At 31.7% G+C, this 27,114-nt stretch overlaps 1 protein-coding gene across 1 annotated transcript in view; it reads left to right on the top strand.

The window, feature by feature from the left end:
* Positions 1 to 25,477, top strand: part of LOC132751141 (ATP-dependent DNA helicase Q4-like) — a gene marked incomplete at its 5' end in the record, with an annotated part of 61,861 nt that extends 36,384 nt beyond the window's left edge. The window contains 2 exons of the mRNA XM_060741263.1: positions 20,683 to 20,782; positions 25,272 to 25,477. Coding sequence (XP_060597246.1) covers positions 20,683 to 20,782; positions 25,272 to 25,477 — 306 coding nt within the window. The remainder of the gene's footprint in view (positions 1 to 20,682; positions 20,783 to 25,271) is intronic.
* Positions 25,478 to 27,114: the final 1,637 nt, after the last annotated feature.

Below are 27,114 nucleotides of genomic sequence, written 5' to 3'. Positions count from 1 at the left end.
GCCATCTGTGTATCGGACATTGTGTCTCATAGCCATCTGTGTATCACATATGCATTGTGTCTCATAGCCTTGTGTTTATCTGACATTGTGTCTCATAGCCATCTGTGTATCACAGCGAATTCCGAAGCTGGTCACTTGCGAAAAATCTGTCATTACTGGTTAGTTATCCAGCAAAGCCAAAAGTGTGTAAAAGTTGGTGTGAAAACCAAACAACGTAAACCAAAACAGAGATTTGAAAAATACAAAGAGTTTTTGGCACATATAATGGAAACAAAGTGTTCATTGTCATTGAGTTATAGGAATAATTTATTTTATCAAGAAAAAGGAATTGATATTATGTATTATTTCAGTAAATTTATTTTAGTAATTTTGTCTTAAAAACATTTTTTATGTCGAGAAAGAGAAACTTTAAAGTGATTGTCTTATGTGTTTTCTGTCTGTAATCATTTCATTGTTGAATGTTATGTTGTTATTTTAAGGATTTTGTATTTCAATTTTTACAATTTTGGACATTTTTAAGGGATTTTTTATTCTTCTCTATTTTAATAAAACACTACAGAATCTGAAATCATGTTTCATGTACTGCAGACTAACGTGGGTGTTATTAGGCAATACATTACCACCCATTTCCGCATTACAGGTTCAAGTAGTATGACTGTGTTTTCATGTTTTGGAAGACATATTGTCTGTTATATCATGCAATAGTACAAGACAATCACTACTTACATGATAATCCTGCATTAAAATGAAGCAAGTCTGTATGTAAAAATAATATAACATGGCGTCTAGAATATTCTTGAAACATCATAATTGTTATTGCTTGAAAGTAGGTCAAGGCAAGATAAGCAGACATAAATGCCACATAATAGCCCACTATGCTAAATACATAACCTGAACTTGTGTTATTCTTTCAATATTCATCACTTATTGGGAAAGTTTTCAAAATACGTATTGACTGAATAGCAGACAGTGCAGACCACGATCAGACAGTTGATCTTGGTCTGCACTGGTCGTATCGGTATTAATTTTAGTCACCGCCAGAAGGCTAAGGCTAGTGATGTTCCGATTGTCGCAGGTCGTCAATAATCAGTTACTGTTATGTCAAGCGACAATAATCGATTCACAAAAATTTGTTCCGTGACGTCGTCGAAAATGTTTAAGGTATCAAAGGGAATTAATTCTGACGGTAATTTTCTTTGCCGATTGCAAAAAATAATAAATATATGTCGTAAAATTATGACTATATAAGGTGAAAACTTTGTTAAAACGTGCTAAATTAAGTTAAAAAATTGTTACTGAATATAATCATTAGTGCCTTTGGAAGAAATGTTTCTTCCCTATTTTTTTTAACGCGACTTTATTCGAAAAGTTATCGATAATGGCCCATCCGATTGAACCGATGATCGATTAGGACAAATTTCATCCGATTTCCATCACTAGCTAAGGCTATTGTTTTCAACTGGTTGTATGTACTATTTCCGAGTTATTCCAACAATTTGAAGTAACATGTCAATACTAGTTTTTAACTAGAAGAATGATAAGCCTGTTTGAAAAGTAAGAAATTATTTTCTTGAGAAAATTATAAACAAGAAAAATGTTGATAACTGTAGCAGCAACATCTCTTTTATCCATGAAAGAAAGAAAGAAATCATGTAATAAGAACCTGAATTTATTATAGTAAACAATTGATTGCTCCCTTAAGCACTGGCTAAAGCAGAAATAACATTTTAAATAACATTATGCCCATCCAATTGTAAATGATTAAAGTCGAAATAAGTATACATTTTGCCATATTTACTTTAAATGAATATTCAATAACCCATGTGGCAAACAGAAATTTTCTATAAATAGAATGTACTAGATAAAAAGAGTGGGGCAGTTTCTTTAATTTTTAGGCAATCTCTATATTTAATCTGAAACATTTCTAATTCTTAATTATTTGTCAATCACCATTAAAATCATATAAAATATATACATGTGTCTCATTCTACCCAACTTGACAACAAAAAATGAGTATAATGTCACTTCAAAATATAAATAAATATAATTTTATGCATCCATAATTTTTATATGCCCGAAAGAATTTCCGGCATATTATGTTATACCCCCTGGCGTCCATCCGTCTGTCTGTCTATCCGTCCGTCCATCTGTCCGTCTGTTAGCAATTTGGTTTCCGGAGCATAACTTAAGTTCCATTTGGCCCACAACATTCAAACTTCTTAGGATGATTGTCCATATTGGGTAGAAGACCCCTATTGATTTTGGGGTCACAAGGTCAAAGGTCAAGGTCACTATTACCTTAAAACTGAAAACAGTCCGGAGCATAACTAAAGTTCCATGTGGCCCACAGTGTTCAAACTTCATAGGATGAATGTCCATATTGGGTAGGAGACCCCTATTGATTTTGGGGTCACAAGGTCAAAGGTCAAAGTCACTATTACTTTAAAACTGAAAACAGTTTCTTGAGCATAACTTAATTTCTATTTGGCCCACAATATTCAAACTCTATAGGAGGATTGCTATTGGAAGGTCAGGTAATACTGTATTTAATTTATGTAATGTCTTACAAATGCTTCATCCTTAATATAAAAAAAAAACACTTTCGGGCAATAATGCTCCGCCTAGCGGTGCTCTTGTTTCTTTTATTGATTACACAAGAAATGAAAAATTTCTTTTTCTGAAATATTTGGAAAATGCAACCAAATTACTTTATAAGTATAAGCAGTTAAGTGAGCAACAAAGGAAATATTGGTGAAATTTGCAAATTGACAAAAAAATCGCTAGAATTTTCTTTAGCATAAATATCAACCAACCTGTCATTAAAGTCTACCCTTGCATGTTTGGCTAATATTTCCTCACGCAAAATGTCTCGGATTTTAAATTTGCTAACTTTTTGACATGTTGAAATATTCTCTCATACAATATTCACTATTTGTGTAAGCACCTCATACTTTCTTATAAGCAATCTATTTTTTTCTTAATCAACACATTTTTACTTAGGCAGTTTAACCTATCCGTGTTATTATTTCCTGAAGGCAGAAAAGCAATCTTGTAGTAGATTGAGATAAGAGTGCGTGGAAATAGTCCTTCAGTAATCATGGAAATGGTTGTTCAGTAATCCATCATAGAACTTGTTGTGTTACAAAATCTTCTAGGATTTATACATGTATCTCAACTGTCAATTTACTTCATGATTGATGTTTTATAAACTCATGAGATGGCCTGATAACAAGACCTTGGCATATGGGAGCATTATACTCCTGCCTGAAGTACTTGTACTGTCTTAAGTATGTACACTATTAAAGTGTGAAAGGTCTCTCTTGAGAAATAAAGGAAAGCAACCAGAACAAAATTTTGATCAGATAATGAATTTACACTTGGTGTCACTGTGAACTTGGCCTTTGACTTAGTGACCTCAAAATAAAAATAAACGAGGCTTGCAGAGTTACCGCCCATGGGCAAGTTCCCGAGGTATTTTTTCTTGCATATTCTGCCATATTATTTCATATTTAAAATGGTTTACCAGGGACTACCTTGGACTGAAAATTTAGGGAGAAGAGACTTCTCCTTTCAGGAAAAATAGGGAGAAGTTTTGAAATTTAGGGAGAAGTGATCATCAAATCGAGTTAGCTATATCATTGGATTTTTTTTCTAATTTTATTTCACAAAATATACATGTACACCTTTATATGTACATGCATATAAAATATACATGTATATGGCATGGAAAATAAACAAAAGTGTATTTGAAAATCGCTATGATGATATTTAATGAAGTACTAGTTGCATTTGATTTACATCAACGCAACATTTTTTAATTTTTTTTTTAGGTTTAACAGTTTCTGACTCTAACTTTTAAATGCAATTTTTTAATTAAGATGAAAAGTTCTTTAATTCATAATAATTATCCAAATTCTATCAATTTACATCAGTTTTAATGATGAATATTACTATCATAAATGTAATGGTGATAACAAACGTATTTGGGATATTGTAAATCAAACAGGACATATAGGGGAAATAGTAAATCAAACAGGACATATAGAGGAAATAGTAAATCAAACAGGACATATAGGAGAACTAGTAAATCAAACAGGACATGTAGGGAATATTGTGAAACAAACAAAACGTACAAGGGATATTGTAAATAAGACACAAATATACGTTTGAGGTAACTTAATTATCAATTAACTTGCTTTTTATCATCTGCTCCATTCATATCAGGGTCTTTCACAGCTTTAATTAACCGTATAATCAATGAGCTATTTTTAGCGATTAGGATTTCCAAGTGTGAATTCCAAATGTCGCTATGGCCACGCTTCAGCGCGTGTGCTAATTACGTCAGATTACACAATTAAATCTGCCTCCAGGCAGTATTATCGAGTGGAGAAATATGTATGTGAGACATTTCATAGAGATTTTAGGGCGACTAGAATTTCGCTTTTCAGATCATATAGGGCGAAGTGAAAATATTTACGGTGAAGTTTTCGCCTGACTTCGCCCTGAACGCAGTCCTTGGTTTACCTCTGTTAGATATTTGTTCATGGAAATTAATGTCATTTCATCCATAACTATTTTCTTACAATAGTGTATAAACTTAAATAACAACAGTGAAATGACGTCTTCCTAAGCAAATAGTTCCCTTCTAAAATGACATCATTTGAAAGCTGAATTTCCGGCATGGGTAAAACTCACAGAAAAGCCAGTCTGCTGTTCAGCAAGAATGATGTATAACATTAAATCATGGTGACGGAAGTTCTCCGCCAACATTATTTGTCATCATATTTCTTGGCTCGTCAGTGCAGAAGATTTGTCTAGACATACTTTATTTTCACCATGATGATTGTTTTAATTTCCATTGTATGTGATTTTATTTTGTCTTTTCCATTGTATGTGATTTTATTTGTCTTACAATAATACCTCTTCATTGCTGTTGTAATTTAAGTGCAACATTATTTTCCAACAAAAATTGATAATCTACAGAAATAACTAAATTGTCTGCTTTCTTTATCTATTTTCCTGATTTCTTGTGACAAAACATAGCCAGAATGATGACAAGATATTTTACACTCTTGAACCTGCAGTTTTGTCCTTGTTGCAAGCATGAAACTGTTGTGTTAATTATTGATATTTTTTGTTGTTAAGTTGTTAAAATCATTTTAAGACCAACTGAGCTATGGAAGATGTTGAAATAAATCATACAATGACAGTTTTCATCAGTCTTAAGAAATAAAAATTTAGTCCCACCTTTACTATGTAAACTGTTTACAAAGAGTATCAAAAAATAAATACCATGAATGTGCTCTTTTGTATAAACCAGGTCAACCATTGACCAAGTATTACACCTGTGTAGCAAATGAATAGCCAGTCAGTTGATTTCAAATTAAATTATAATATTCTGTCCGAAAACAATGTCCGCTGGAAAGAAACAAAAGGTCATATGTAACCAGATTCAAGATAACAAGGGGATTACAGTGTTGATTGGAAAGATTAGTGCATGTGTCTTGTAGGACTTTAAATTGGTCAATTACTGATATTTACACAGACAGCCTTGTCTCTCTTAACGTAAATAATTAGGTCATAAGTTTATTAAAAATTTCAGATTAAGTGTTGTTGTTGAAATTAATATAATGTAAAATTGAGACATTTTTTCAAAATTATAGTCTTCAATTGTTTGTAAAATTTTATCATTTCATTGAATTCTTTTTAGATTTAAATTGGCTATGAGATTTAAAGTTTTGAAATAGGAACTTTAAAGAGGTTGCCTTGGTATCACGACAAAAATTTTGAAATAGTTGAGAAAGGAACCTATAAAAGTAACAATAACCTATTTAAATTGGCAAAAATGAAAATGTTTCATCACAAATTAATTTAGCACAAATGAACTATAAAATATTAAATGAATGATGCATTGTTTAGAATGTTCCTGTACGAAAATTCTGAGCCAATTCTGTACAGACTCTGTACCAACTCTGGTTGTTATAGAGGCAGATTTTCATTTTTCTGTACAGAGTTGACACCGACACAGAATTGGACACAGAATCTGCCTAAGAAATAGGTGATTTTCTGTGCAGAATAAAACAGAATCAAAAAATTTTCTGTACAGAAAAATTTTCACACAGATATTTTGCTCTTTGTTATTTTTACAAGACAGAATTTCAATACTTAGAAAAAAAATTGAGGCAGAATTTACATAGACACACAGAATTTTAACACTTAGATAAATCTTGCGACAGAATTTACTTTTCTAGCCAGAATTTCACTCTGAGTTAATCTCAGAATAGTAGATAGATATTCTGTAATATCAGGTGTAACCCCCATGTAACCCCTGTTGGTCAATTCAAATCTCTCAGACTGCCACACGAGGTTTTATTACACAAAGTGTCTTCACATTGGCAAAGATTAAAACATTAGCAAAGATGAATATGTTTTGTTTAGTTTATTTTTCTAATGATAAGTAAACATTAGTTAGTTGTTGTGAAGAGCAATCATGTAGAGACTTGAAATTCTCAGATTTAAGGGCCAAAGAGGAATTATGATGGAATTATAATCAAAACCAGAGGTAAGATTTTGCAATGTTTTCTTTTAATTTTTCTTTGAATTATTTGGTTATACCTTCCACTATAGATAAAAGAAATTATTTATACATCTTTTAATAGTCTATGAATTATCTATATTAGTTAAATTTACTCTGATTTGAGACAGACCACTATGGTCTAATGAGTATAAAATTAATGCACTCAGAGGTCAAAGCTGGGCCAGTGAAATTATTAGTTCATAAATTGCTTTTTGATCAGTTGATAGCTCAAGATCTTTTTTTTTTTAATTTCTTGCTCTATTATGCAATAACTAGTTTAGCTTTTGGTTTTGCTATTCTATAATTCAATCCATTTAGTTTAAATTAATCAATTTAAAACTTCCAGGAAATTGTGTAGAATGTATGACCAGCAATGATTGCTATGGTCAGTACTTATCAGCAATTCTATTTTTAGAATATTGGCCACTTGTAAATCTCTCCTTTTTTTAAGTTATGTTGCGATTTACATAGATTTGTAACACAAGCTTTGGTCAGGGATGATATATGTAAACAGTTTTATTAGTCAGTGACTTTGATGTTACTTGGTGCAAAAACACTTAAGGTATTTAGGTATACAATTTTAACTGTTTTATATACACATTGAAATATTTTACAATTTTTGCATATCATTTAATAATAGAATGAACATAATTCAAATTTTTTTTTTTTATGCCACCGCAGCATCTGCGATGCGGTGGCATATAGCGATTCACCTGTGTGTGTGTGTGTGTGTGTGTTTTGTGTGTGTGTTTGTGTGTGTGTGTATATAGATTATATAGTGAACTTAAAAAATCTTCTTGTGAAAAACCACTAGTCCAATTTCAACCAAACTTGGCAGGATTGTTCCTTGGGTGAAGGGCTTCCAAAGTTGTTCAAAGAATTTCATTCCATGCAGAAATCTGGTTGCCATGGCAACCAAAAGGAATTATAAGAATAAATTTAAAAAATCTTCTTGTAAAGACCCAAAAGGCCTAGAGCTTAGATATTTTGCATAAGGCATTGTCTGGTAGACCTCTAACAAGATTGTTCAAATTATAGCCCTGGGGTCAAAATTGGCCCCGTCCCGGGGTCATGGATTTTCACTATGTACATATAGTAAAAACTTAAAATACCTTCTTGTAAAAACCCAAAAGGCCTAGAGCTTAGATATTTTGCATAAGGCATCGTCTGGTAGACCCTTACCAAGATTGTTCAAATTATAGCCCTTGGGTCAAAATCGGCCCCGCCCCGGGGTCATTGATTTTCACTATATGTACATATAGTAAAAACTTAAAACACCTTCTTGTAAAGACCCAAAAGGCCTAGAGCTTATATATTTTGCATAATGGCATTGTCTGGCAGACCTCTACCCAGATTGTTCAAATTATAGCTCTGGGGTCAAAATCGGCCCCGCCCCGGGGGTCATTGGTTTTCCTTATATGTATATAGTAAAACTTATAGTAAAAACTTCAAAAAAAATTCTTCTAGCAATTGACAAATGCTAGAGGTTAGATATTTTGCATGAAACATTGTGTAGTAAACCTCTAGCAAGATTGTTCAAATTATAGCCCTGGGGTCAAAATTGCCCCCACCCTTGGGGTCATTGATTTCAATATTTTATATCATAAGTAAAAAATAAATAAATCTTATTGTCTGAAGGTACAAGGCTTAGAGCTTTAATATTTGTTAAATAATATCATCTAAAGGTAATCTACAAAAGTTATTCAAATTTTGCCTCTTGTGTCAAAATTAGCCCCGCCCCCGGTGGCCATAGGTTTTCCTTATATGTATATAGTAAAAACTTAAAAAATCATCTTCTCTAAATTTACAAAGGCTAGAGTTAAGATATTTTGCATGAAACATTGTGTAGTGAACCTCTTGCAAGATTGTTCAAATTATAGCCCTGGGGCCAAAATTGGTTCCGCCCCGGGGGTCATTGATTTTCATTACGTACATATAGTGAAAAAATATTTTTGTCTGAAGGTACAAGGCATAGAGCTTTGATGTTTGATATATAATATCATTATAGGTCCTCTACCAAAGTTGTTCAAAATTGCCCCCTGGTGTCAAAATTAGCCATGCCCGGGGGCAGTGATTCTCATTATGTACACATAGTAAAAACAGAAAATAAAACAAATGTTTTCTGAATGGGAGAAAGCTATAGCTTAGATATTTGACTTGAAATGTTGTTTGGTGGACCTGTATCAAGATTGTTTTGAATTAAACCCTTGGGTCAAAATTATGCCTTGCCCAAGGGGACAGTGACCTACTTTCTTGTCCTTTGATGTACAGCTATGAAATTTGAACCATGCGGTGGCATAGCATTTTTCTCAAATGCAATCTTGTTTTACTCTAGATTACATCAGGATGTGTGTGTGGTGCAAAGACAGAGACAAGCCAAATCCTGATGACAGCGCCCTCAACAAGGCTATTACTCATTGGATAGACCTCTCAGGAAAGAAATGAATAAAAATTGTTAATTAAAATTAATAAATAAGAAATGTTCAAAAGGAAAATTGATTTTATTTTTAGCCAAATAAAGAAAATCTGTACAGAATATTTTCTGTACAGAATTTTTTCTGTGCAGAATTCCCTTTCAGATATTTCCTATGGACAGGGTTAATTCTGTACAGAATATGAAGAAGCCCAGATTTTTTTCTGCCCAGATTTTTTTTCTGCCCAGATTTTTTTTTTTCTGCCCAGATTTTTTTCTGCCCAGAAAATAATCGGCTTAATTTAAATATTTCAGAAAAAATCTGTACAGATTTCGTTCTTTATCCTTATTGCTAAAATCTATTAATAGAATTCTGGTTCAACTTTGTTTCATTTGACCAGATTTTTTTCTGTACAGACTCTGTACAGAGTTTTCTAAATAAAGTCTGTACAGATTCTGTCTGCATTCTGCCCAGACTTTTTCGTACAGGATAAGTAACACATTCATAGAACAGTGATCATGGAACCTTCAAATTTAATTTTCTGTACCATTCCATTGTTTGACTTTGGGCAAAATGACAATGCATATAGCTTTCAGCAAGTAAGGTACAGTCAACTTTCAGCTTTCTATTTAAATACTGACACTGGTGTCATGTTGGCCTTGCCTTTCAGGACATTTTATATGTAAAAAAATCTTAATAAGTTTTCATCAACTAAAGCTTTCTTATTTAATGGTTAGGGAATCAAAACACAATTTCATTTTGTAAAGGTCTAACTTCATTGTATAAGTAATTTAAGGGAAAATTTGATATGATAGTAAAATTTATTTCATCTAAAGATTGTCAAAAAAATAAAATGTATAACTTTTCCGAGACAAATTGAATTCAGGGCAATCTGTGAAAGATTTGATCTTAAGATTGTGTTAAGTTGATTTTAACATAATTTGTCTGCTATCACTCATGCAAAGGGGATAAAATATAATGCTCTCTTTAAGTGCTTTTCAATGTGATGTAAGTTTGAAGAAACATAGCATAATCTTGACAGTTTCCATTTAATTTTTTTTCATTTTTTTTTGCAACATGTTCTGTTAACTGTCCCAACTGTGATAAAATTTTGATGGTGGAAAACATAATCTTTGGAAATATAATGTTCTGTAAGTTTTTTTATCAAACACAAATTTCAAGAAAGTTTTGGCAAGTTCCAGGCTTATTATATAATAGATACTAATTGCTTTTCAAACTTTTATTGTGTTTTAAACAGGACAATTTGTACTGTTAAAAGATAATCTTTACTGTTTATTTTACTAGAAACTTATAATGTTTTAAAGAAGAAATGTGAAATCAAGATATTAGCCTAAAATTTTATGTTAACATTAAGTGATATGACTACAAATATTGGCCAGTTAATTGCCTATATTGGAAGACACAATGCCTGAAGTATACTTGCAGAAGTGTATGAAAACTACTAGTTATGTGTTAATTGGCATCATTTTAATGTGTATATGAAATTTAAAGTAACACATTAATAAGCACATGGAATTTTCATTGGATCTTTAAGGCTTGAATATAACAATATAATAAATGTTGGGATGGCATTAACATCTCGATGTACATCTGATTACAATAAGTGTATTGTAACAACTGATAATTTTCTAAATGTACAAACATAAACAAAAGTGACATCAGCTTCACACCAGAGTAAGGCATTGTATAAAATATTGTTTGTTTTCCCTTTGGTACCTACCCACAAAAATCAAAACTACCCCAAAACTGTACTGCTATGCAAAAAAATAACAAAAAACAACAACAAAACACTTTTTACTTAACATGAAAACATAGTCTATTGATGAGATTCACATCTTTTTATCTGTCTCATGTTTATGCACTGTAAATATATAAACTAGGATACAAATGAGCCGCGTCATGACAAGACCAACATAGTGCATTTGCGACCCGCATGGATCCAGACCAGCCTGAGCATCCGCGCAGTCTGATCAGGATCCATACTGTTCGCCATCAGTTTCTCTACTTGTAATAGGGTTTGTAAGCGAACAGCATGGATCCTGATCAGACGGCGTGGATGCGCAGGCTGGTCTGGATCCATGCTGGTTGCAAACCCATTATGTTGGTTTTGTTGTGATGCGGCTCAAATGTTGAATCTTTGTAAATTTTAGCAGGTTCTAAGAATTCACAATTTTTGTTTTCAAATCCATATAATTTATATTAAATAGGAAAGAAATACTATGAATAAATGCTATTTTTTTTCCTACCTTAACCTACCCAAACTGGCACGAGCTGTGGGATGGGATACAAAAATAATTAAAAGTTTTACATGTATATCCTAATAGGGCCAAAAGTTTTTATGACGTCTAAGTGTCTAACAAAAATATTTTACAAATATACTGTTTACTGTAATTGTTATTTTATTGTTGTTTCTTTTATCTAACAGAAAACAGTATAATGCATTAATGTCAGCTGAGTGGACATTATAATACTCTAAAACATTAATGCTAAAAAATTAGAAATAAATCCACAGAGATTAATAAACTCATTTAAAGATGTCAATCAATCAATCAATCAATCAATTAATCAATCAGTTTATGAATTAATATAAAACTAGAAAAATACCAGTATTACTTCAATATACATAGTTACATAAATTTACCCAAAATTTTGATAAATGAAATATTAATATTGCTGTCTATTATTGAAGTGACTTCTCAGTTCCGTTCATATTTACTAATAAAGTAATACTATTGTAATGTTCTTTCATTCTTATTCTAGCTTAAAGTTAATTATCAGTGTGTATTTTCTCCATGGCAGCTACTGCCAAGCAAAATAAAGGTGGTTTAATTAAAACATAATTAATGACACCATGAGTTGGCTTTGAAATAAAACCTTGTAACTATGTGAAATAAAGAAGATTTTGGATGACAATGATAGAATTTTATTATCATTTTTATTTTGATTTCTTTGAAAGTATCTCATTCAAGCAAATAGTAAAATTTCTCCCCAATTAAGTTTTAATTACTGTCACATATTTTACTTTGTCATTGTTGTTGTACCATAGGGAATTTTTGCATGACCTTGTTTTCAAAGTAACTGATATATTTTTTAAAGCTAAGTAATGTTTTGCTCACAAAATTCTGTTTATTTTGATAAAAAAATCTTTCTTTATATTGACATCAACTACTAAATTTTCTTAGTCAAGTAAACATATTTATTTCCTGAATATATGTATATCAATGTAATACAATTATAATACAAGTCAAATCATATATTTGTTTGTTTCAGTATGCACAGATCACTTTTGTTTTACAAATTTTATTCTTTTTTATATAATTATGTTCTAAATATCTGTCTGAAATTTCATGTCTTAGGATAATAAATGATATGTTTTGTGAAGTTTTAGAAAAATTTGCCATTGCAAAAATGCTGAAAAATTTGCCATGGCAAGAATGTTAAAAATTTGCCATGGCAAAATGCAAAAAAAATTACCATGGCAAATTGTTCTTGTCATGGTAAACTGGTGTAATTACAATAGCAAAATCACTGAAACCCAGTTTACAATGGCAAAATTTACATGTTTTTAAACAATGAAATATACTGAAAGACAAACAAAACCTAAAACATTTGTAAGTAAATAATTTTTCATTTTTTAAAAGCTAATATAATTATAGGTTCAATTTGCTGGTAACCTGCATGGCAAAAAGAAACCAATTTCCATTTCTTCAATAACATTATATTCTTTAGTTAGAGGGGTATTTTTGATGATCATCTATTTTGAAAACTAGATATCACCTTGTTAAAACATGCACACAAACGAAAAACAAAATATATATAGAAAACCGGTCCAAAAAATATTGTTCAATTCTTATGATGTCAGTATAAATATAATAGTTTCAAGAACAAGTTATATTTTTAACTATCAATTGCCTATGTAGATATCTTTGTAACAAATATTCTTAAAATAGAAATACTTGTTGCTTTTTGCAAAATGTTTGCATCCCATAGCTTTATATAAGAAAGCTCTGTAACAATGGCCTAAATTTGTGTAAAATGGACAACAAAGGGAGAAAATTACTGAATACAGACTTCAAGGAAATGCAGGAAGGAACAAATTCAGTAGAACTAAATGTTATTTCCTATTTACAAGTGGTAACAAATTGTGTCCTACAGCAGGTGACAAATTGATATTTGATTTGGAGAGAGAGTATTATATTTCCAACTAATTGTTGATGCACTTTGTAAGAAGGCAAAGTTTGAATAAGGTAAATTAGCCACTAGGAATCTTTAATAGTGAACTACAAACCTTTTGACACCACAAATTATAATGTCTTATTGGATACTTGTTTGTTTGTCTGTTTTTCTGAGTGTATTTGTAACACGTGTTTGGTCATATCTTAGTGGCTGGTCTGCCTGTCTGCAAGTGACCCATGAAACTGTTTCTGCATGATCCCTGAATCAATGATGAGAGACAAATGACCGTTATACATTATAGTATAGAGATACAAAAGTAGGCTTTGGCACTGCATATATTTAATGCCTCCTGCTTCAATATATGTTAATAAAGAAGATATTTAGGTTTGTACAGTCATATTATGTAAAGCAGCACTTTTAATAGAACAGTATAGAAAGTAAAATTTGTTAGTTAATGTTAAAATAAAAAAAAACATGCCATAATGGTGTTAATCAAATTGAAATAGAAAATATTAATTTGTGCTCATTATCAATATGAACATTTATATACTTAAATGACTATTAACAAGTGTACCATTGTAACACAGAACAAAGTTAGAAAAAGCCAGTGTTAAAAAAATGCATAAAGGCCATATCCCCCACTAAAGGGGCAAGTTTTCAGCCTCATCACCAGATCTCCAGCTGTACTGGATAGAGTTTCCCCTATTTTCAAAAATCCAACCTAAAAATAATTCAAAACCTTATTTTCCAATAAAATATATTATTATTGCATTGTTGATTTCTCTGACATACTTCAATTACTTTCCATAGCTGTCAAAAAATAAATATCAATGCATGACACATTATCTCTGATAAACCTGTCAAATTAGTAGTGCAAAATCGTAATGAATAACAACATCCGTATGGGATTTTGAATGTAATACATTTTGAATGTTTCTAAATTCAAGAGATCACCATTACAATTGTTTAAATTTTTAAAACTGCTCAAGTGGATACTTGGCATTACCTCTACCATCCATGAACAGGCTCGATGTAACTGAGCCTGCAACATTTTCCGATTTGTTGCTATGCTATGGGCATTTTTTTAGAGATTTTATTTATGTCACATATCTATCTATTATCACAATTTCAGTAAAATCACATTATGTTGTTATTAGAACTATATCCAAATATTGCAATGTCAGCATTTTGTTGTAAGAATAGATCTAAGAATGACACAATGTAGTGTTTTTAACTGGAATCATATTATATTGATAAAGGTGATAATGGCTGAAACGCATAATAAAACATTTACCTGTGACAATATAGTCTGTTTAATGTGGTATAAACGTTACAGATAATGATTACACCAATGATGAAATATATTGGTTAAGTTACATAATTTTTATATTGCATTTCAGCATTTTATTATGGCACACATTAACTGTCAACATATTTCTTTAACTTGTCCAAGCAGGAAAGTTGTCTAGACATGCTTTATTGGTAAGACAAATGTAATTGCTTAGCCAACATAATGTAATTGCAGGTGCATTAAAGTTGCAACTCATCCATTTTAAATGTAAACTCAATTACTATACCTCACTGAAAGTACTGAAAATGTTAAAAATGACAAACTGTCTGGGATTTTAACCATTTCCTTCAATAAACTCAATGAATTGTTATTTACCGAGTTATGGCAACAACTGTCTTTGTCAAGTATCAAGTATTTAGTTTAAAGTATCAAATCTAAAAGTAGTATGAATTATTTATTGAATTTTCCCGAATAAATTTTTTGACAATACAGATTTGGGGATCCAATTTTGTGAGCCTATTGACAAAAGAACATAAGATTTGAAAATCTTATATATAGATTTACTGGGACACGTACTTTGAAAAATAGAGTAACGAAAAATATACTGAGAGTTAAATGGAAAATAAACGTTATTTTTTACATACTCTTGCAAAAATAAAAAAATAGAGTGATTAAATGACAAAATTTATTAATAAAGAACTAGATGAAATGTTATAAAAAATCTTGAAAAAAAAAAAGACTGAATTGTGACAGTTGAGGCTGGCTGACATCAGAAGAGATACAAAGATCCTCAGTGTTTTGTCAAAATCCTGTTGCTTTTTTTATACCCCCAAAAACGAAGTTTGGGGGGGGGTATATAGGAGTCACCCGGTGGTCAGTTGGTCGGGCGGTCGGTCGGTCCAGACGTCCGTTGCATTTTCCTTGTCCGGAGGATAACTTGAAGACTAATGGTTGGAATTCAATATAACTACATACAATGGTCAAGCACATTGAGAGGAAGTGCAGTGCACAAGAACCATAACTCTATCTTGACTAATTACAGAGTTATTGCCCTTTGTTACTTTTCCTTGTCCGGGGCATAACTTGAAAACTACTGGTTGGAATTTAAAACAACTTCATACAATTGTCAAACACAATAAGGGGAAGTGCAGTGCACAAGAACCATAACTCTATCTAAAGTAATTACAGAGTTATTGCCCTTTGTTGCTTTTCCATTGCCTTTTTTTTTGTCCGGACCATAACTTGAAGACTAATAGTTTGAATTCAATATAACTACATACAATGGTCAAGCACATTGAGAGGAAGTGCAGTGCACAAGAACCATAACTCTATCTTGACTAATTACAGAGTTATTGCCCTTTGTTACTTTTCCTTGTCCGGGGCATAACTTGAAAACTACTGGTTGGAATTCAAAACAACTTCATACAATTGTCAAACACAATAAGGGGAAGTGCAGTGCACAAGAACCATAACTCTATCTAAAGTAATTACAGAGTTATTGCCCTTTGTTGCTTTTCCATTGCCTTTTTTTTTTGTCCGGACCATAACTTGAAGACTAATAGTTTGAATTCAATATAACTACATACAATGGTCAAGCACATTGAGAGGAAGTGCAGTGCATAAGAACAATAGCTCTATCTTGACATATTACAGAGTTATTGCCCTTTGTTACTTTTCCTTGTCCGGGGCATAACTTGAAAACAACTGGTTGGAATTCAAAACAACTTCATACAATTGTCAAACACAATAAGGGGAAGTGCAGTGCACAAGAACCATAACTCTATCTAAAGTAATTACAGAGTTATTGCCCTTTGTTACTTTTCCATTGATTTTTTTGTCCGGACCATAACTTGAAGACTAATGGTTGGAATTCAATATAACTACATACAATGGTCAAGCACATTGAGAGGAAGTGCAGTGCACAAGAACCATAACTCCATCTTGACTAATATCAGAGTTATTGCCCTTTGTTACTTTTCCTTGTCCAGAGCATAACTTGAAAACTACTGTTTGGAATTCAATACAACTTAATACAGTTGTCAAGGACATTAAAAGGAAGTGCAGTGCACAAGAGCCATAACTCCATTTTGACAAAATACAGAGTTACTGCCCTTTGATACTTTTCCTTGTCAGGAGCATAACTTAAAACGTACTGGTTGGAATTCAAAACAACTTCATACAATGGTCAAGCACAATAAGAGGAAGTGCATTGCACAAGAACTATAACTCTATCTTCAGTATTTATAGAGTTATTGCCCTTTGTTCCTTTTCTTTGTCTTTCTGGTCTTATTACAGAGTAATTCAATTAAACTTCATCAATGGCCAACCACATTGAAAGGAAATGCAACATATAAGAACCACAACTATCTTTAATTGCCCACAACCATAACTCTATATTTCAATTCTTTTACAAGGTATTCTGTTACTAGTAACATCCTCATTTCTGAAGCAGTCTTGTGGGGGTATTAATCACATTTAGTGATAGTTCTAGTTTATTTTGCAAACAAAAAACAACAATTGGATAATGTTAAAAACTTAAGCCGACATTTTAAGCAGCCACCAATTTTCCGAGCATGTAATGGTCAACCTGTACTAAATCTTAAGTACCAAAGGAAAAAAAAGATACTGAACATGATTCTTGGACTGACTTCACACTGTACATTATATTTATCATCTAATAATTTCTCTTTTGTAAGTTCTGTGTATGGCTGAAGTTCTCTCATAACAAAAAAAACTCGATGTCTGTACAATCCCCAGACAATATCATCATTTTGTCTATGTAGCACAAAGGTGACTAGTTGTTCCTAATAATTACAAGCAGAATGCGGACATCGAATTTTGCACATCAGTGATTTGTGTGACAGAATGGTCATTAGGCAACAGTAGGAAATGAACTTATTATTATGCATGATGTGACCCAGGTCCTGGCATTCCTTAATCAGAACAATTTTCAGCATTGCCTTTTACAGTCTTTGTACCTATACAAGTCTTGTTGTATATATTGCTTTCTTTAGTGTGTTAGACTTGATTAGGTTTCATGTTGTTGATCTTGTCATGTTTCGGTTTCAATGATTTATGAGAATAGGATAGTTAATATACAAGATTGTATTGAATAATATATTAATTCTTTCATATTTTCTGAAGTCAAAATAATATTTTAGATAAAATGGTGCGGTACACTGGTTTCCCTTTTGACTTCCTGGATAATTATCAATAAGTAATATGTATGTTTATTACATGCTTATCAGTAGACAGTGGAACTATATTTTGGTGATTTTATTGTAAAATTATCAAAATATATTTTTTACAGAAGTCAAGACTATATTTGAATGTAGATGAAAAGAATTATGTAAATGCAACAGTGATTACAAAAAACATATGAAAATTTGCACTTACCATGTTAAAAATGTAACAATCTTGAATGAAATTGTAAAGAATTACTTTTCAGCAAGTCAATAACATGATGTCATGATTTAGTGGTGTCATGAATGAGAACGCATGCCATTACATGGCAAAAATAAAAAAAAAATGACTTAAATCACTAAAAAAAGTAGAAAATTTGTTTAGCGTAAGAGATAAAAATATATTTCACAGATGGAACACAGAATGTAAATCATATTTTCTCAAATGGCATTGCCTCCATGTTACCTCATTTGATCTCATTTTGAAAATATATCTTGAAGAAAAAAGTGGCTAGTCAGATCTTTGTATAACAAAAGAAAGGATCTTTGTATAACAGAAGAAAGGAAACAGATTTCTCTGTGGGCATAATACAGGACAATTTCATGATATAAAAGACACTAAGATACTCTGTAATGACCTTTTCTCTTTACATTTCAAAGGAAGTATTTGAATTAATGGTCTGAAATCTTAAACTCGGTAAATAATGATGGTATCATCCATTATTATACAATGATTTATCTGATGAAGTTTAATCCATCAATTCCATAATGATGATGATGATACAAAATTAATCTTGTGATGTCTATTGCAGACAATATAGAGAATGTCAGTGACCAGAAAAAAAAATCAACAGCAACAACAAATTTTCCACTTGGATTATAAAATTGAATTGATTTTCAGCATGATAATAAACTAAAATGGACTAGTGTTTGACATTTAGTCTTGTAAAATATTTTAATCACTAAATAGATATTATCTGGAACTTTGGCAAATGTGGGTTTCCCCCCATCTAGTCCCAGAGTTCATTCACCAAGCTTTGACTGTTACAGCTTAATGGTGCAGTATTGTTTTCAGAAGAGTGGTCAACATGTTGCACTTGTTCGATTTATTTACTAAATTTTAAGTTTAAGGTGGCACGATAGCTCAGTTGGTTAGACCACTGACTGTCACTCCTGAGGTTTCGGGTTCGATCCTGGGTAACACCCTTGGGATTTTTCAGGAACACTTTCAGTGTTTCCCACGTAACTAGAGGTTTACTGATACGAAACCCAGGTAATCCTGGCATGTATCAGTGCTATACACTGGGCATGTAAAAGAACCAAGGAATCTATTCAATAAGATCTAGGGACTGGTTCCCGGATTTCCTTGTATCTCATATCTGTCTCTACAGTCTGCTGAGGTAAGGACCCTACTGGACATAAGTGCTTGCACTTTCGTAGGTTATCCTTGACCGCCCGGTCTAAAGAAAATCAATCAATCAATCAATCAATAAAAAATTTACCCAGGGATTAGATAGGGGAAACCCACACTTGTCAATTAAATAAGGTCCAACCTCTCTCAACTTCTGATGAACACTTAACAGTACTAAATAAAATTTCGAATAACACTATTTTATTAAGAAACATGACATTAAGAAAACAGGATATGGCTATTGATTCAGTGTCTAAAATATTGCAACATTATTAACAATTTCATTAAAAATATTTCATGATTTTGACGGTGGAACCAAAGATAAATGAAAGTATCTGTATGAAAAAAGAATATTTCATTAGTGACATTTATTTATCATCATTTATTTTCATTGTGCCGAATTCATTCAAAACAAGTAAAAATGTTCCAGCATTTTGGCATTGTGATTTCTTATGTTGATTACTTAAAAGGAAGATGTTTACATTTTCTGAAATTTCATATTTTGTCGAATTAAGTATCAAATCATTGTTGTGAAAGAATATTGTATTGCATATGAGTTGTTCAGCTATTTCTGTGCTTCAAGTACTTATTTAAACATATAGTTATCAGTTCAATTTGTGTTTGTGTTTGTGGTTAATATGAAACAGTTTCCTGGAACTTACCAGAGTATTAGTATTCCCTGGAACTTAACATTATTGGTATTCCCTGAAACTCATTAGTATTAGTATTTCCTGGAACTTACCAGTATGGGTATTCCCTGGAACTTACCAGTATTTGTATTTTCTGGAACTTACCAGTATTGGTATTCCCTGGAACTTACAAGTATTTGTATTCCCTAGAACTTAACAGTATTGGTATTCCCTGGAACTTAACAGTATTGGTATTCCCTGTAACTTAACAGTATTGGTATTCCCTGGAACTTGACAGTATTGGTATTCCCTGGAATTTACCAGTTTTGGTTTTTCCTTGAACTTACCAGTCTTGGTATTTCCTGGAACTTACCAGTCTTGGTATTCCTGGAACTTTACCAGTCTTGGTATTTCCTGGAACTTACCAGTCTTGGTATTTCCTAGAACTTACCAGTATTATATTTCCTTGAACTTACCAATATTGGTTTATTAGTAATTTCAAACTGACAGTCATGGTAATGTAAAAAAATGGCCAATGGCCAATTCAAATTAATTACAAGAAATTTTTGCTGATTCTCTTGAACAGTCATCGTGAAATAAGAATTCAGTTAAATAGTGGGTGTATAACCTTTTTTCAGACCTAAATGTACTAAAGTAACTATGCTATAATTTACTCAGAAACCTTGATTACTGAAAGATAAGTATTGTAATCTATTGTATCAGAGAATTAAATCAAGAACTTAATTCAGTGTCTTATTTAGGTCAAAGAATATTATTGTGACATTCATTTCTAGTTTAAATTGAACTTTATTGATTAACTTGTTTTGATAAGAATAATTGCTTCATAGAATTTCATGTCAACTGAATGGTTTAAGAATTCAATGAAATTGTGATGAAATATATTAAGTAAGTTATCTAAAAAAGTAAATTCTCACAATTTATAATAACTGATTTGTAACTACATGTAATAACCTTTTGCAGTACGTGGTTATTCAGGTGCCTCTGTGGCAGGTTGTTATGGTTGCAAACTTCCGATCATTTGCCCTGTACTGCTCTCAGGGTGCATTGCAAATTTCATCAGGTACACTAAATTCTTACGGGTTATGGACGTAGCTTTTGAAAGGTCAGTGATTATACCCTAGAGCCCCTATGTGCCTGAAATAATGCACTAAGAGTCACCTGAGGTCTTCTTGTATCAGTTAAGCTGAAATGTTACAATGTTGGTTATACTTAAATATTCCAACAAAAGCAAACACCATATATTTTACTGAATGCTAAACCAAATAATTATATTCCAATATGTCAAGAAAAAATTACAATTGTAAAACATGAAGTACATGACTTGTTTTCTGATGTTTTCTTACAAACCATGATTTTATTTAGTATCGGCACCAATTCATTACTAGCTTGCTATATAGATAAAAGAAAATCCAATTACTGTACAATTGATAAATAATTAGATATGTTATTTATTGTCAGTTATTTTTAAAACCAGCTATTGTATCATTGAGATTGATTGTATTAAAGATTGATTACTTCTTAAGCTTAGGTACTAGTTGGGGGCGGGGGCATCAGAGATATGGCACGTCACTTTTTACTATGTTGTCTGTCTCATTTTGCAGCATTGGAATAGAAATTGAGCCGTGTCTAACAAAACCAACATAATGGGTTTGCGACCAGCATGGATCCAGACCAGCCTGCGCATCCGTGCAGTCTGATCAGGATCCATGCTGTTTGCTGTCAGTTTCTGTACTTGTTATAGAGTTTGTAAGCGAACAGCATGGATCCTGATCAGACTGTGCTATGCTATAAGTAAACTTTCTTGCTCTAGTAAGCAATTAATGGCATGCCCCTATAATGGGGTTTGAACTTGTCTATAAATGCACAGAACCGCATGCAGTTTCTTTTGTGTATGAGTATAGTATTTTAATAATATTAAATCAAGTGCTAGACAACAGTTAAAAAGTATAATTATCTAATTGCAGCTACAAACAGTGGTAATGTTAACAGTGTAGTTTGTATACAATAGGGAAGTACAATAGCATGCGGCTTTAATGGTTCTAAGTATGTCTATTTACATTAACACAATTAAGTTTATTCATGAAGAATATACTTAGATAACAAAGCGACTATTGATGTCCAGTTTTAGAGGGCATTGAAAGGACAAACCCTAGCAAGAGCCTGAACATACATCTTTGTAATGTGAGCAAGACTCTTGGTTTATGTATGGATGCTCTCATAGGAAAAGATGGCTTCCCATAGATAGCTGAAACAAGAGAGAAAAGAATACAGTAAAAATAATTGGCTGATGAGACATTAATTTGTGATATTGAAATATAAGATATTAATGATCATAGTTATTTCCTTTCTTTGAAATTTCTGTAATGCAGTCATGGCTCATTATTCTGAGAAACTACAAAACTGTAAGATCCTTATGTTAAAAAACATCATATAGCTTTATATATGAGAACTCCTCAGCTTATATATGAGAAGTCCTTAGCTTATAATATGAGAACTCCTACATCATGAGCTACAATAAAATAATACCACACACTGCAAAATAAAAGCCTGCTGTAGTACTTTATCTGGAAATCACGCAAACTGATTATTATAACGCCGAAGCTGGTAATACCAAAGGCAACTGGTAATACCCATGTGACCAGTCCAGACCTGAAAATCAGTACACGTACGTACATGTCCATGCCAACTAAACATGTCTGCTACTCAGTCATATATATTTTGATATCTGAAACTTAGAAATGATGAGGCAGCTGTATAAAACAGGCAATCACTAAATCAAGCATTCCATAGTGGGACATCAGATGAAATATAAAATAAAAAGTGTGGGGGTTTGGTAGTTAAAATGTTAGAAATTTTTCTATGCCAAAAGATCAATTTAGATATGGACCAAGAAGAAAATAAATCAATTTTAAATGAATCAGTGAAAGAAAAACAAGACACAGAAATGTACTAAAGATTAGACAAAACAAAAACTGGAACTGTTAGAAGAGAGAAAACTGCAAAAAAAATCATTCAGCATCATAATAAACAAGTTAAAAGAAATAGAGACAGGCACATTTAATGTCCTAGAAGTTAGTTTATCTCATTTAACATCTGCAGACTAAAGTATACAAAGGAAAAAAATTCTTTTGAAAAAGATTCCAAACATTGACAAAAAAGACCTCACTGAAGAGCATGCAAAACAAAAGTGAAGAATAAGAAATAGCAGAACAACAAGAAAAAATCTTTGAATATCTGGTGTAGCAGCTGCATTAGCCGAATTTGAAAGGGAGGCTAATTGTTACAGACAGGATGTGATATTCAGTTTATTCCACACTGCCCTAGCTTGCACTGGTAAGTAAAATATGAAAGAAACATTCTAAGACAAATATGATATATAATGCCTTTTCATGAAAGAAAATGAAACAAGTAAAAAAAAAAAACTTACATATTTTAATCCGTAGTCTATATAGTATGGTCTGGTAGTAATGCCCATCTAACCAAGCAAGACCAAGATCAGCCTGCACAATCATATGTCTGATCATGTTCTACACTATTTACTATTGTTGAATTATTTCCTAAATAATATTAATGGCTTTGTTCAGATTGAATGATGGACAAGTCAATTTAATATATTTAGCATTGTTAAAGGTGTGCTTAAAATCCAAATACAGAATTTTAGCACATAGCAGTTAGGTACTAGTTTCTCTCAGTGAAATGAAATGCATTCATTGTAAAAGACAAGCAGCCATATCACATCAACACCACATGCTCAGAAAAGTAATCTGAACTATCCAGAAAAGTAATCTGAAATATGATATACAGTCGAGACTGCCTGAGCGACCCCCTGATTTAAACGACTCCCTGTCTTATCCGACCTTGTTTCAGTACTCCCAACGTATTTTCCTATATAAATGGTCTGAATTAAACGACTCCCTGTCATATGTGACAAGCGACCCTAATTGTCTGGTCCCAATGCAAATGTTTGGTCTGATTTAAACGACTTTCACACCTTTAAATTGTCCGTTAATCAGATAAATAATACCTATTATAACACCCAGAGGGCCAAAATAATTAAGTCCAATTATAATCCAGCAGCAAACAAAGTCTACACACATCTATCTCAATTACACAGTGTACATGCAGGTATCAAGTGACGTAGCGTCTGGATACAATCGTCGTATGTGTAATGTACATGATGGCCTGAGTAAACTGGGTTAGATTTTTTTTTTAATTATAGAGTGCCTACGGAAGATTTTTTAGGCAGCCTTTTTTATCAAGTTACCCTTCTATGGCTGCATAATTAATACGGAAAAAATATTGATACCAAACCAGAAAAAAGCTTTGGATATGTATATGTTACACAATTTTTTCAAGGTTTTATTTCATAAATATGATGCTCAAATTAAGATTTGTCAATATTGTAAGTTCAAATAAGCATAATTTAGAAAGATATCGCCCAATTTAACATTTCATGTAAATAAAAGCTATTAAAGGGAGGTAATTAGAACTTTATTTTCTATAATTTCCAAGTCAAATTTACCAATAAGAAATCAATGCATTTAATTTATTAATTAAATATAATGTGCACAAATATTTGAAGTACACATTTAACATATTCTTTGATGTTGGAAAATTGTTTTATTTGCATAATTATATCCATATATATATTTCAACTGTTGTATGCACACAATCAAAGACATACAAAATCTATAAGTCACAATGGTATATAGACAGATAGATGATATTTAAATTTAACTTTCTATTTAATTTTCTATAAGACTGTATTAAGAGACTCCCTGTCATATGTGACCTTTTTCTGAAGATCCCTTGGAAAGTCACATATGACAGTCTTGACTGTAGTACTTTTTGATATCATTTTATGGCCTGCACAGTGTGTCAATGTTTTCCTTAGATTGTCCAGGAAAGAATGTCTAGACAGGTGATTCAGCTATGACAAATAATATTTCAATTTCTACAGTACCTTTAATACTTGCAGCAATGATTTATTGTAGATTGATTTAAAATGTCATCCTTAGAAATAACTTTATGGTCTTTATGAAAATACATTTAACTGTAAATCCCAGTATGAGTGAGAGTTAACAGAATTTCCAGTGAAAGACTTCTATCTTTTAATTTAATATCAAAACCGAACATCTTTTATTTTCCTTGTTTACCCATTGCAGAGTTTTCTATTATGCTGGCCAAATATCAAAACGCTACAATTCTTATTTCTTTGTATACCCATTGTTATACTGGCCAGCTTTAAGAATGATGTAAAATTTAACATTAGATATACACAAATCAGATTTACAAGATGCCAAGGCGTAATTTGTAGTAATCTGATTCAATTGCATTGTTAATGTCTTTACCATTTGTTCTTGTTAGAGAAAAAAAAACTATTGGTATACACTAGTACAATAGCCACTATGTCCCTGGTATTGTACTAAAATATTTATGCTTATAATCCAAAGCAAATGGAATAATTTTTCTTTAAGTTAATAATTGTTTTAAAATTTTTATTGAAAGGGCCACTGTATATATAAAGCATTTGCATGAGTTTGTTTAAGGAGCCAAATCATTAAAAGATATGAAAGACAAGATCAACAAGGAAGAGTGGCATTCAATGAACGCACCCCCAAACGATCCAGCACTAAGGACCACTGGCAAGGAGCCAAGCAGGACACCAAACAAAAACTTGACAGGGCACATGCCAAGCAAAGATTACTTCTTTAATGCTTCTATGCCTCATGCTACCCTGAACTTGATCACTTAGAATGTCTTAACAAAACTGAAGGTGAATGGTACTATTTATATATATTGTATTAGATTTTATGCTTACATGAGAGTATGTAGAACCTGAATAAAATTAAGTAATTGTATCTCATGGTGCTATTGTGTCTCAGTACCAAGTATTACAATATTTAGTACATTGAAAATAACAAGAAAATCAGAAATTTTTGAGTTTTTAAGAACTATGTTAATATTTCTAGATTTAATGTATGAGCCATAATTCTCTTTAAGTATAAAACTATGCTTAGATTTAACAGAACAACATGTAAAGTTTAAAGAAATTCTATTGAACTGTTTTAATGTTGCCGATATGTCTATATGAAAACTCCTAAAAATGTCTTTAAATGAAAAAAAGTTACAGATTTCAGGACTCGCCAATGATAAAACGGTTGTATCTGTTAATCTCATAAAATGGTGATTCTTGTATAGCCAAAAGGCAAAAGCTTCATTACAGGGGAAAAAAACACCAGCAAAACAACAACTTGGATAAATTGTAAACAAGCACAATATCTAGAACATCAACACTTGATAGACAATGGGGTGACACGATTCTATATAACATGCCACACTTCTAACAATTTAAGATTTAACACATATTTTCTTTTAAGAAAAAAACAAAATAAATAAATAGCCTCATAATTCTAACAATTCAAAATTTAACACATATTTTGTTTTAAGAAAGAAAAAGAAAAACAAATCGGTTAATGAGAATGCCAGTATTATATCATAGTGATAAACAGTTTAAGTATCCTATATTTTGCTTTTTGTTTGGGGAAAATTATGTTGTATTTTGTTTTAAGAACAATGTGCAAACTCACTGTATTCATATAACAAAACATAAAAAGCAACACTGCACTCTAGAGTGAGATATTTATTTTGTCTTTTTGTTTTGTCCTTGCTCTTCTGTTATTTTGCACTATAAAACACAATCCATCCAAGCACAATCTTTGCGTGAAATATTTGCCATGGCAAATCTGTATTTACCTTTGCAAGAAATGTTTGTCATGGTAAATATTTTCACCATTTGACATGGCAAACTTTTAATAGTTAAAAAACCCTATTGAAATATATTTGAAGACTGATATTCTAAGGCCCATAGTAATGTTTTTGATTGAAAACAGTGTTTAATTAAATTTTGCCATGGTAAAAATTTACCACAGCATTTTCATAGCAAAAATTTACCAAGGCAAACTATTTTGTCTGCTATGTACATTTAGTTATCAAAGGACATAATAAAAACACTTATTCCTTTAAATTTTGCCATGGCATTTCCATAAAAACTTTACCATGGCAAACCATTTTCTCTGTTATGTATATTTGCTAACAATAGACATAATATTATGTCAATTTATGCTTGAATAATAAAAAGTCATTCATCTAGGTTCATTATTGATAGTTAGTATTGAGTTTTAGCTTCACAAAGGAGCACCAACAGTCTTCCTCCAGCAGTAAAGCTGTAATTGAGTCACAATATGACATTTACACTCACTGTGTTGTTGAATTAAATCCAAGATACAAAAATAAATGTCTATAAATTCAAAGACGTTTTAATAATAGAAGGAAACAAATATAAATTGGAAGCATTTTACTTAATGTCAATAGAAAACTGTGCTAAAAAAA

The sequence above is a fragment of the Ruditapes philippinarum genome, unplaced genomic scaffold (assembly GCF_026571515.1).
Source record: "Ruditapes philippinarum isolate M1 unplaced genomic scaffold, ASM2657151v2 ctg4350_1_1_1_1, whole genome shotgun sequence".
NCBI lineage: Eukaryota > Metazoa > Mollusca > Bivalvia > Venerida > Veneridae > Ruditapes > Ruditapes philippinarum.
This window is presented reverse-complemented; position numbering and strand designations above follow the sequence as displayed.